Below are 11493 nucleotides of genomic sequence, written 5' to 3' on the forward strand. Positions count from 1 at the left end.
CTTCCGTAACTGACAAATTCAAACTTCCCCAACTAACATTCGCGGCTTTCGGACAAGAATTTGTGGCCAAAGCATGCACTGTAACATCGGGTTCCTTGCAGCAAAACACTCGTATTACTTTCTTGATTTGCAATCAAATTTAATCCTTGAAAGTTGAAAAAAAAAACCCACAACCCCCCGTTTCTGTGATCTAAATTAACTCGGCGATGAACTAATATTATTATCTACATACAGCTTCTGCGAAATCCAACATCGATCTGCTCACGAAATCAAACATTGTTGCAACGGCAACATGGCGGCGATTTTGGCTGGCGACGATCTTGCTAGAACAGTCAGTAGTCGGCAGAGCATGACCTCTTCTGGGCGGCTGAGCTTCCAAGACATGTGGCAGCCGCCGCCAGACGCATTCAGCCACAGCTTCAGAGAGGACGACGAGGAAGAGCTGCGGTGGGCCGCCATAGAACGTCTGCCCACGTATGATCGGCTGCGAAAAGGCGTGCTGATGGAGCTATTCGAAAATGGGGAGGTGAAAGCTAGTGAGATCGACGTACGGAAGCTCGGGCATGATGAGAAGAAACGTTTGATGGATCGAATTCTCAAAGCTGTAGAGGATGACTACGAGAGGTTTCTACAAAGGCTGAGGAGCCGCATCGATAGGTGATCTGTTTGTACGTTGATGACGGTTTAATCTTCGTGTGCCTCCCATGGATTCTTGATGTAAAATGTTCTGATGATGGCCATGTAGGGTGGGGATTGATACACCAAAAATCGAGATAAGGTACGAGCATTTGTCGGTCGATGGAGATGTTTATGTCGGAAAAAGAGCACTCCCCACTTTGATTAATGCAGTACTGAATTCTATTGAGGTATACTCAAAGAATCATTTAGGTGGAAATTGAAACCATTCACTATTCGATTCTTCTTCATATTAACAATTTTGCTATGGATGTTTTCTTCTTTGATCAAACTTATTAAACATTCAAGAAAGTGACAATAGCGTTCTGTTTCTGTTTCAATTTATGTGTACTTGGTGGTAATGGGATAACAGAGTGTCTTGGGACTATTACGGCTAGCCCCTTCGAATAAAAAAACCATACGAATACTTAAAGATGTCAATGGGATTATCAAACCATCAAGGTAATTTTTGAAATTTGTGTTGATTCTCTTTAATATTATAGTTTCACTTTCTCAGTTCATGTTAAAATCGAGTTTTACTTATCAGAATAGCCTTGCTATTGGGTCCTCCGGGCTCCGGAAAGACATCATTCTTGCTCTCACTCGCTGGGAAGCTTGAGGATAGTTTAAGGGTATCTTTCTTTTAAAGAGTATCTATTTCAAGATTCGTTTTTTGGCCGTCTACGTTCTTTGTCACAAGTATTTAACAAGATGTCTTTTGTTCAGCAATCTGGGAAGATCACTTATTGTGGGCATGAATTCAGAGAATTCGTTCCTCAAAGGACATGTGCTTATATCAGCCAACACGACCTTCATCACGGGGAGCTGACAGTGAGGGAGACTTTAGATTTCTCTGGTCGTTGTATGGGCATTGGCACAAGATATGAAATGCTCGCAGAACTATCTAGGCGGGAGAAAGAAGCTGGGATCAAGCCTGATCCTGAAATTGATGCATTCATGAAGGCTACGTCGGTTTCGGGCCAAAGAAGTAGTTTGGTCACGGATTATGTACTAAAGGTTTTGCTTTTGTGACTCTCCTCCTCTATACATTCTCCTAAAGTATATATGCCAGTCGTGAGGTAAAAAAGCTAACTTTTGTTGCTCGAATAACAGCTACTTGGATTAGACGTATGCTCGGATACTATGGTAGGTAACGAAATGAGAAGGGGCATTTCAGGAGGGCAAATGAAACGAGTGACAACCGGTATGATGTTTCCAAATATCCCGCGTAAAATGGTTGACTTCACATGTAAGTGATCTGTGTTTTTGTTCGTCATTCCACAGGAGAAATGCTGGTTGGGGCGAAAAAAGTACTTTTCATGGATGAAATATCAACTGGTTTGGACAGCTCCACCACCTTTCAGATTGTCAAGTACATGAGGCAAATGGTGCACATCCTGGACGCGACAATGATCATCGCTCTACTACAACCAGCCCCTGAGACGTATGACCTTTTCGATGACATTATCCTATTGTCCGAAGGTCAAATCATCTATCAAGGTCCCCGAGAAAACGTGCTTGAATTCTTCGAGCACATGGGATTCAAATGCCCTGAACGGAAAGGAGTTGCCGATTTTCTTCAAGAAGTGACATCCAAGAAAGACCAGGCACAATATTGGTTCAAGAAAGAACAGTCATACAAATTCGTCTCAGTTGCAGAGTTCGCTAAGGCCTTCAACTCCTTTCACGTTTGGCAGAAGCTTTCCCAAGATTTAAGCACTCCATACGATAGAACTAAAGTCCACCCTGCTGCTTTGGTGAAAGAAAAATACGGTATCTCCAACTGGGAGCTGTTTCGTGCCTGCTTTTCGAGAGAATGGTTGCTCATGAAACGTAACTCGTTCTTATACATTTTCAAGACCACCCAAATAACGATCATGTCGATCATAGCGTTTACTCTGTTCTTTAGAACAGAGATGCCGCACGGTAGAATAATAGACGGGGGTAAATTTTATGGAGCACTTGTCTTCAGCCTAATGAATATGATGTTTAATGGGATGGCCGAGCTTGCAATGACCGTTTTTAGGCTTCCAGTGTTCTATAAACAAAGAGATTACTTGTTCTATCCGGCATGGGCTTTAGGTTTGCCTATTTGGATACTAAGAATTCCTGTATCTTTTATGGAGTCTGCTATATGGATTATTTTAACGTACTACACAATCGGATTCGCCCCTTCAGCAGAAAGGTAAGACAATCTCATGGTTTCGATTCTTTGTACATCACATATATTCAATTTCTCTTGACGAATTTTGAAATAATGTCTCAGATTCTTCCGGCAGTACTTAACATTCTTCAGCATACATCAGATGTCTCTTGGTCTATTCCGATTCATTGCTGCTGTTGGAAGAACTCAGGTTGTTGCGTTGACATTTGGGACCTTCACTTTGCTTGTGGTCTTCGTTCTTGGAGGTTTTATAATTTCGAAAGGTACTATTTTTTATCCATTTTTTTTAACTTCGAATCTTTTTACTACACCACAACTTCACAAACAACTTAATTTTGTTGTTAGATGATTTGCAGCCATGGATGAAATGGGCTCCTTACGTCTCTCCTATGAATTACGGGCAAAACGCCATTGTCATGAACGAATTTTTGGACAAAAGATGGAGCGCCGTGAGTTTCTAGTACATTTCCTCGTAATCTTGGCACATATTCGTGTTTTGATCGCGCTATGCTTCTTAATGCAGCCTAATACAGATCCCAGATTCCATGAACCAACTGTTGGGAAAGTCCTACTTAAGTCGAGGGGCTTCTATACTGAAGACTATATGTTTTGGATTTGTGTTATTGCATTGATAGTATTTTCGATTGTTTTCAACATTCTTTTCATTGCAGCACTGAGTTTCTTGAATCGTAAGTCTATATTGGATTGCGATTTTCTTGTTTTATAATGAAGCCTTAGTTGACATGGCTCGTGTCATTTCAGCTTTGGGAGATTCGAAGACTGTAACCATTGATGAAAATGACAGCAAAAATAAGAAATCTTATGCATCTAAAGGTGATACCATTTGCATACAATTTAACAGCACTTTGTGGCCTTCATTAGACAAAAATCTGTGTTATAACCATTTGCATACGATTTACGAGTACTTTGTTGATTTATATACTTATCAACAGGTGATGAAATTGAACTGAAACAAGCGTCAACCAGCACAGAGGACCATCGATCGAAAAAAGGAATGGTTTTGCCTTTCCAGCCTCTGTCGCTTGTGTTCAACCATATGAACTACTATGTGGATATGCCTGCTGTATGTACATTCTTTCTTGCTTGTTTTTATTTCATTCTAAACTTGTTGTATTCCAATACCGTATTGAGGTGTTGGTTTTTGGCCAGGAAATGAAAGCTCAAGGCTTGGGAGAAGATCGTCTCCAACTACTACGAAACGTGAGCGGTGCTTTTCGACCTGGAATATTAACAGCACTAGTTGGTGTTAGTGGAGCTGGAAAGACAACCTTAATGGATGTTTTAGCCGGAAGAAAGACTGGTGGATACATAGAAGGAAGTATTAGCGTCGCAGGGTACCCGAAGAACCAGGAGACGTTTGCCCGGGTCAGTGGGTATTGTGAACAGAATGATATTCATTCACCCCATGTTACAGTCTATGAATCTGTCCTATACTCTGCTTGGTTACGCCTTCCAGTAGAAATAAAGAATCGCAAACGAAAGGTACCTTATTACTAAATTGATGTGTTTTCTTTATACTACAACGGAATGAAGTGTGATTTTTTTAACCATGTTGATTAAAGATGTTTGTGGAGGAAGTAGTGGAACTAGTGGAACTTAATCCCATAAGAAACTCGCTAGTGGGGCTACCTGGGATTCATGGCCTTTCGACCGAACAAAGAAAGAGGCTAACGATCGCGGTAGAGTTGGTTGCAAACCCCTCCATCATCTTCATGGACGAGCCAACATCAGGTCTGGATGCTAGAGCTGCCGCAATTGTCATGCGTGCTGTGAGAAACACGGTCGACACTGGCAGAACCGTGGTCTGCACGATTCATCAGCCGAGTATAGATATATTCGAAGCTTTCGATGATGTAGAGTACAAATCATCAAATATTCATAACTTTTTTTTTTGGTATCATTCTACTTATCCATCGATCATCTAAGCATTAATAAACCTTGCATTTGGTACAGCTACTGTTGATGAAGAGAGGAGGACGAGTCATTTACGCCGGATCACTCGGTCACCAATCCCATAAGCTGATACAATATTTTGAAGTGAGTGTTTTCTCAGAAATCAAGAAAGCTATTAACCATCCATGTATGCTTGTAATTTGTCACCATCATTTTCATCTTACGCGATAGGCTGTCCCCGGGGTTCCTAAGATCAAAAACGGGTATAATCCAGCTACCTGGATGTTGGATATCAGCACTCCAGCAGTAGAAACTCAACTTGGAGTGGATTTTGCAGAAATTTATGCAAAGTCATCCCTTTATCAGTAAGTCGAATGGGAAAAATCTTATTTCTTGATTTTTAATGTTGTAAGCTAATCTGTATGTCATTTCCCATTGCATTTCTAATTTTCAGGAGTAATCAAGAACTCATAGAAGAACTAAGTAAACCTCCTGCAGGATCCAAGGATCTTTTTTACCCTACAAAGTACTCACAACCATTTTTCAATCAGTGCAAAGCTTGTTTCTGGAAGCAGTTCTGGTCTTATTGGAGGAATCCTAGATATAACGCGGTTCGATTTTTCATGACCACCATGATCGGTATTATATTCGGTGTCATCTTCTGGAAAAAGGGACAGAAGATGTATGTTTTGTCATTCCATTTTTCAATATTTTCGCCAAAATCTGATCTAAAAGTCTCAAGCATGTTCTTTTTTTTGGGACAGAGGAAAACAACAAGATCTTCAAAATCTTTTGGGAGCTTTCTATTCAGCTATTCTATTCCTGGCGGCCACCAACAGCAACTCCGTGCAAAGCGTTGTTTCTGTCGAGCGAACGGTTTTTTATCGAGAACGTGCTGCTGGAATGTATTCTGCATTTCCTTATGCATTCTCACAGGTATCAAGAATCACTTCAAAACCATGAATTCAAGTTAGAGGCAATGTACCAAATTGGAAGCATAGATAACGGATTGAATTGTCTTGTGTAGCATTTTACTTATAAAAAAAAATAGCAATATTTTACACTCATACCAAGAGGCAAGAACAATAGCAAAGCTCAGTTCTTTCATCTAAAAGACTGCGTTTTGAATTCATTTATCTTGCAGGTGGCCATAGAGATGATATATGTAGCAGTTCAAACTATAATATATGTTCTCCTACTCTACTCGATGATCGGATTCGAATGGACCGTCGCAAAATTCTTCTGGTTCTACTACTTCATATTCATGTGCCTAGTCTACTTCACCCTATACGGGATGATGCTCATCGCCTTGACCCCAGGTCTCCAGATTGCTTCCATCGTGGCATCATTCTTCGTCAGCTTCTGGAACTTGTTCTCTGGTTTCCTCGTTCCCCGACCGGTTAGTAATTAAACCGCCATCTTATCATGATAAGTTTGAGTCCCTATTTTTCATCAATGAAAAGAATGTGCATGTGTCATTGCAGCAAATTCCCATATGGTGGAGATGGTATTACTGGTGTTCTCCGGTGGCCTGGACGATCAACGGGGTCGTTACATCGCAAGTCGGGGATCTAACATCTAAAATAAAAGTGCCTGGAGCTGGAGTTGTGACAGTTAAAGCTTACCTTAAACAAAGCTTAGGCTATGATCATGATTTTCTACCAGTTGTTGGTGTGATGCATTTGGTATTTGTGATGATTTTTGTTTCGATTTTCGCTTTGGGTATCAAGTGCCTAAACTTCCAAAGGAGATGAAGAATATTGTGTTAAATATTCATCCCTGACCAATTTATTCAAAATTGATTTTACTTTCTATGCTATAAATTTTTTAGCTATGTGCTAACAAGGCATCGAAATTGTAATATTTTCTACTCACATATATAAAAACAAAGATCCATAAAAATATGTTTTCTTACTAGAATACATGATTTTTTGCAACTAAAATATATATTTTTTACTCGACATATCTATCATATTATTATATTTATTATATATTATATTATATCATATCATATCATATCATATCATATCAATATACTACTTTAATTGTGAATTTTCTCTTGTACCCTTTATTATGTATTAATGAAACTCCCTCATGATCTTCTTCTTTGTTAATAATCCATCATTAATTTAAATATTATGATCTAAATCTCTTACTCATGTTTTCAATGGTTAATTATACACGTGCAATGCATGTGCACTTTTTTAGTATATATATCTATTCTATTATAAATATGTAGGTTTCATTGTGAATTTACATTGTTGTCCTTGTGTGTTTAATGACACTAATTAATGAGTTTTCTTTATTAATTTCTAATGAATTTAATTATATAGTTTATATTTAAACATTACTTACATAAAACATTAATTAATGAGTTTTCTTTATTAATTTCTAATGAATTTAATTATATAGTTTATATTTAAACATTACTTACATAAAACATGATGAAAGAATTATTGAGCTATTTTTTTTTCTCATTTCATTTCATATTTCTTATATTATCTCTTTAGTTGTGATTGTTAGCTAAAATTTATGATTTCAAATATTAATTTTTATTTATATACATAATTATGCAAGTTCTATTATGAATTTACAAACATCCTCTTGTTTGTTTAATGACTTTAATTAATGTGTTTTTTTTTTGCTTTATAATTAATTTAATTTATATGGTTTATTTTTATACATTACTTGTATAAAAATGGTGAAAAAATTATTGTTAGTTATTTTTTTTCTTTATTGATTTCTAATCAATTTAAGTTATATAGTTTATGTTTAAAAATTACTTGCATAAAATATGATGAAAAAAATTGTAAGCTATTTATTTTCCGATTTAAATCATTATTTCTTACCTCTTTAGTAGTGGTTGTTTGCTAAAACGTATGTTTTCAAATATTAATTATTATTATATTATATATAATAAATATGTAAGTTCTATATGTAAGTTCTATTGTGAATTTATAAATATTACATGGTTGCTCTTGTGTGTTTAATAAATTTAATTAATGAGCTTTCTTTATTACTTTATAATGAATTTAAGTTATATAGTTTAGGGAAACTGCAAATTTGGTCATGTATGTTTGTCACTTTGCGATTTTGGTCCTCTATGTTTTCATATTTCAGTTTTAGTCCTGCATGATTCGAATTTTGGAAATTTTGATCCTTTTTATTCGAAAATTCTTACGTGACATTGTACACGTAAGCTCCACGTCAGCACTGAATTGGTGCCACGTCAGCGCCACGTCGAAAAAGGACTAAAATTGCCAAAAAATAAAGATAGCGAACTAAAACTGAAATTTGAAAATATAAAGAACTGAAATCGCAAAGTGACAAACATACAAGACCAAAAAAGCAATTTTTTCTATAGTTTATGATCAAACATTACTTGCATAAAACATGTTAATTTAAAAAATTGTTGTAAGCTATTTATTTTTCCATTTGAATTATTATTTCTTATATCTTTAGTAGTGGTTGTTTGCTAAAACTTATTTTTTAAAATAAATTTTTTATTTTTATATATAAATATGTAAATTCTATTGTGAATTTATAAATATACTCTTGTTTGTTTAATGACTTTAATTAATGAGATTTTTTTTTGTTTTTTCTAATTAATTTAATTTATATGGTTTATGTTTATACAATACTCTTATAAAACATGGTGAAAAATTATTGTGAACTATTTGTTTTTTTTTTCATGCATTTGTATTCTTTTTTTATCTCTATAGTTGTGGTTGTTAACTAAAATTTAAGTTTCAAATAAATTTTATTTGCACCCATAATTTTTTAGTTTAATTTTACAAATTAATTTAATCGTGTAAATCACAATTTCGATACAAACTCGGTAGCACACTGCTCTTTGCTAGACCTCGATAATATGGTTATAAACACTTAAATATAAATTGAGTGACTTAGGAAACTCTGCTATACTTAGAAAGAATCTCGTGTCTATTTAAACTTATGTGTTTAAATCAAAGTTTTTTGAAAATAATATTTTTATGATTTTACTTATAAATTAATTAAATAAAACAAAATAAAAGATAATTTTGATATATTTTTTAGAGTTTTTAATTTTATAATTTGTAATATTTTTTTTCGACCAACGTTTTCTTGTAGATTATATTTATAAATTATTTTAATAAAACATGATGATAAATCATTGCGATAAGAATATGACAAAAGAAAATGATACGATAAAATCAAATATGAGAAAAAAATTGTGTATTCCAATGTTTTAATTTTTTAAAAAATATATTTTTTCAAATTATTCACATATGAGTAATTAACATGAATTTTGAAATTTAATGCTATATATTTTCATTATCTTCTGTTAAATTAATTAATTTTTGAGTAGGTATTTTGTGAAATGGTTCCACAGATCTTTATCTTTCGTTAAGTCAATAATTTTTATATTTGACCTAAATAAGAAATATATCTCATAAAACACTTATGAGCTTGTTTTGCCCGAGTTGTTCTCTTATTTTTCTTTCAAATCTAATTACTCTAACGTATGTACTTCATGTCTGAAATCCACTACTAGAATTTGATAAACATGTAATTAATTTAATTAAATTATTAATATATAAATAATTGAACATAACAAAAAACTTGAGAATTAATCATATAATACAATCAAATTACAATAAAAGAATAGAAATATCCTGAAACTAAAACCAGTGGTGCCCTATACGCTTAGTTCATGGTAATTGACTGAAGATTTGTAATGACCCGTTTTTATCTTAAATGAGTTTATTTGAGTTAATCGGAGATTACAGAGTTCAATAGCCGACTTGATTTTGATCAGGGTCCTTTTTGCAAAATTTGGATTTTTCAGGGACTAAAACGTAAAAAGTGAATTTTATATATTATCTACACTTTGCTTTGACCTCTCATTCTTCCCTCTCCTTCCCCTTGCACGCCTCCACCATTGAAGACGCCCCTTTGAGCTTTCAAGCTTTCTGATTTCAGTCCAAGCTCGATCCGGCCGTTAGAAATTATTTCTAAAGGCAGTTTAGCGTTCACTGCAGCGAGAGCTCCGTTATATCGTAAGTTTTTATACGATCAGATGCATTCTAGTTTTTGTATGTTGTTAGAATCGTTTGAGATTCGAGTATGTTGTTCTTGGCGGAGTTCTGATCGTTTATTATCTGTCGGTTTTGAATTTGAGCGTCGTTCGGAATTGTTTTGATTTTCGGAAGCCTTGTTCGAAAATTGGGTTTTGAGATTTGTTGGAATTGCCTTGATATTGTTGTTTTAGCATTGATTCGTATTGATATCGGTATTGAACTGCTGCCTGCATTTCCGATTTGTTCAGTTTATAGCTGTTATGCCGTCGGTTTGAGTTTTGAGATTTCGAACCATTTGAGTTATTGTACTTTGGGCTTTGAGTTTGTTCGATGATGTTGATCATCTTTTGTCTCCGTACAGTTTTGTTGGAGTTGTCAAGCCCGGAGTTAACAGCTATTGAGCGTCAAGAGTTGGACGAAGATCGGTAAAGAGACTACCTTGTACCGTTGTTGTTGTTGTTAGGATTGTTTAGTTTTTGATTTAAGACTTTTGTTGTAGCGTTTCGAGAGTTGGAGCTACGACATTGAAAGGTAAAAGCAGTCATCGTTAGCGGGATAGCATACTCGGGACAGTTGGTTCTCGAGTTTCCCTTTCAAATCACATATTGCATCATTACTTGTTCTAGCATGTTGAACTCGTATTTTGTTGATTAGTTGAGTTTTGTGAAAGAGTGGGTGCCCGGTTAGCCAACTTATGACTAAGGGCTTTTATGACTCTATGTATAAACAATCTTTGTTTAATATAATTTACGTTCATTAATGGCATTTTCTTTGTCTTTCTTCATATTGTTATATTGTGATATACTATTGTTGTTTTGATAAAGAACTTGAATATACTATAGTGTAAGTAAGATGAGATAGTGAATAAAGAGAGATCACTATTATGAAACACATCTTATAGTCACTGTATATTCTAAACAGTTTCTAGTCAATTGAGCCGTCCGCTAATAAGAATAAGGATCGCTCGAGATTGAGACTAGCATTTGTGATGCCAAGTACCATGTTTCATTGGTAATGGACATGGAGATGTTCAAAGCATGCAAATGGATATTCATATGATGAATGATCGAACTACCCTATTCGGACTTTCCAAGTGGTTATCACTTATTGAGTGGATAAAGTCCGCGGTTTTGGTTGTACACCATTAGTCCTTACTACTTGAAACATCATTGAGACTCTATATGCTAGTACTGTACTTTGACTCGTTTACCGACTCTATTGGGGTCATCAGGTGTCGGGATTGGGTACAGTTACGACACATATAGGAGTCGATGCTTTGTTGTCAAGGATTCACCACATACTTGCGAGTGTGGATATCCTATGCGATCTGAGAAGATATTAGTGTGACGAATATCTGGCCAAAGTACATGATGTGTTTTAGGTTACTCGGTTTTCCTAGTAACACATGCGATGTCACTATTTGATCTCCAAGATGTAATGCATAGTTATCGAATCTCGAACAACTCTTGTGCACCAATGGTTGTTGATTCGATCGGGATATTTGGATGAAGGGACCGTACTGTACGGTAACCAAAATCTACTGGTTCTTGCAGGCACTATCAGTGATACCTAGGGAATCATAGGGCGATGTTGCTAGACGCTCTTACCATGATTCGTTGGGCAAGTCGGAAATTGTTGTTCCGAGTCACAAGGAGTTGTGAGCCCACGGCTAGCTGTATC

General features: G+C 35.6%; 1 protein-coding gene across 8 annotated transcripts; it reads left to right on the plus strand.

Annotated features, from left to right (window-relative positions):
• The first annotated feature begins 292 nt into the window (after positions 1-292).
• LOC140891548 (ABC transporter G family member 34-like) lies at positions 293-6507 on the plus strand. Of its 8 annotated transcripts, none has more exons than XM_073300092.1 (20): positions 293-657; positions 746-866; positions 1049-1137; positions 1223-1307; positions 1402-1692; positions 1789-1879; positions 1960-2860; positions 2942-3102; positions 3185-3292; positions 3373-3528; positions 3602-3685; positions 3817-3923; positions 4010-4342; positions 4423-4713; positions 4814-4897; positions 4985-5118; positions 5208-5435; positions 5518-5689; positions 5898-6152; positions 6238-6507. In XM_073300092.1, the coding sequence occupies exons 1-20, from the start codon at positions 293-295 to the stop codon at positions 6505-6507; spliced, it is 4326 nt and encodes a 1441-aa protein (XP_073156193.1). The 8 variants fall into 8 exon arrangements, with proteins under 8 accessions (XP_073156193.1, XP_073156190.1, XP_073156189.1 ...); XM_073300089.1 differs by having other exon boundaries at positions 3185-3288; positions 3363-3528; positions 3602-3700; XM_073300088.1 differs by having other exon boundaries at positions 3185-3288; positions 3363-3528; positions 3602-3681; positions 3783-3923.
• The last annotated feature ends 4986 nt before the right edge of the window (positions 6508-11493 follow it).

This window comes from Henckelia pumila, chromosome 3 (genome assembly GCF_033568475.1).
Source record: "Henckelia pumila isolate YLH828 chromosome 3, ASM3356847v2, whole genome shotgun sequence".
Taxonomy (NCBI): domain Eukaryota; kingdom Viridiplantae; phylum Streptophyta; class Magnoliopsida; order Lamiales; family Gesneriaceae; genus Henckelia; species Henckelia pumila.

Coding starts and splice junctions, on each gene's coding strand:
- LOC140891548 (XM_073300088.1), top strand. CDS start 293: ATGGCGGCGATTTTGGCTGGCGACGATCTTGCTAGAACAGTCAGTAGT. Junction 2,861..2,941: donor TTCGCCCCTTCAGCAGAAAG/GTAAGACAATCT, acceptor ATAATGTCTCAG/ATTCTTCCGGCAGTACTTAA. Junction 3,529..3,601: donor AGCACTGAGTTTCTTGAATC/GTAAGTCTATAT, acceptor GTGTCATTTCAG/CTTTGGGAGATTCGAAGACT.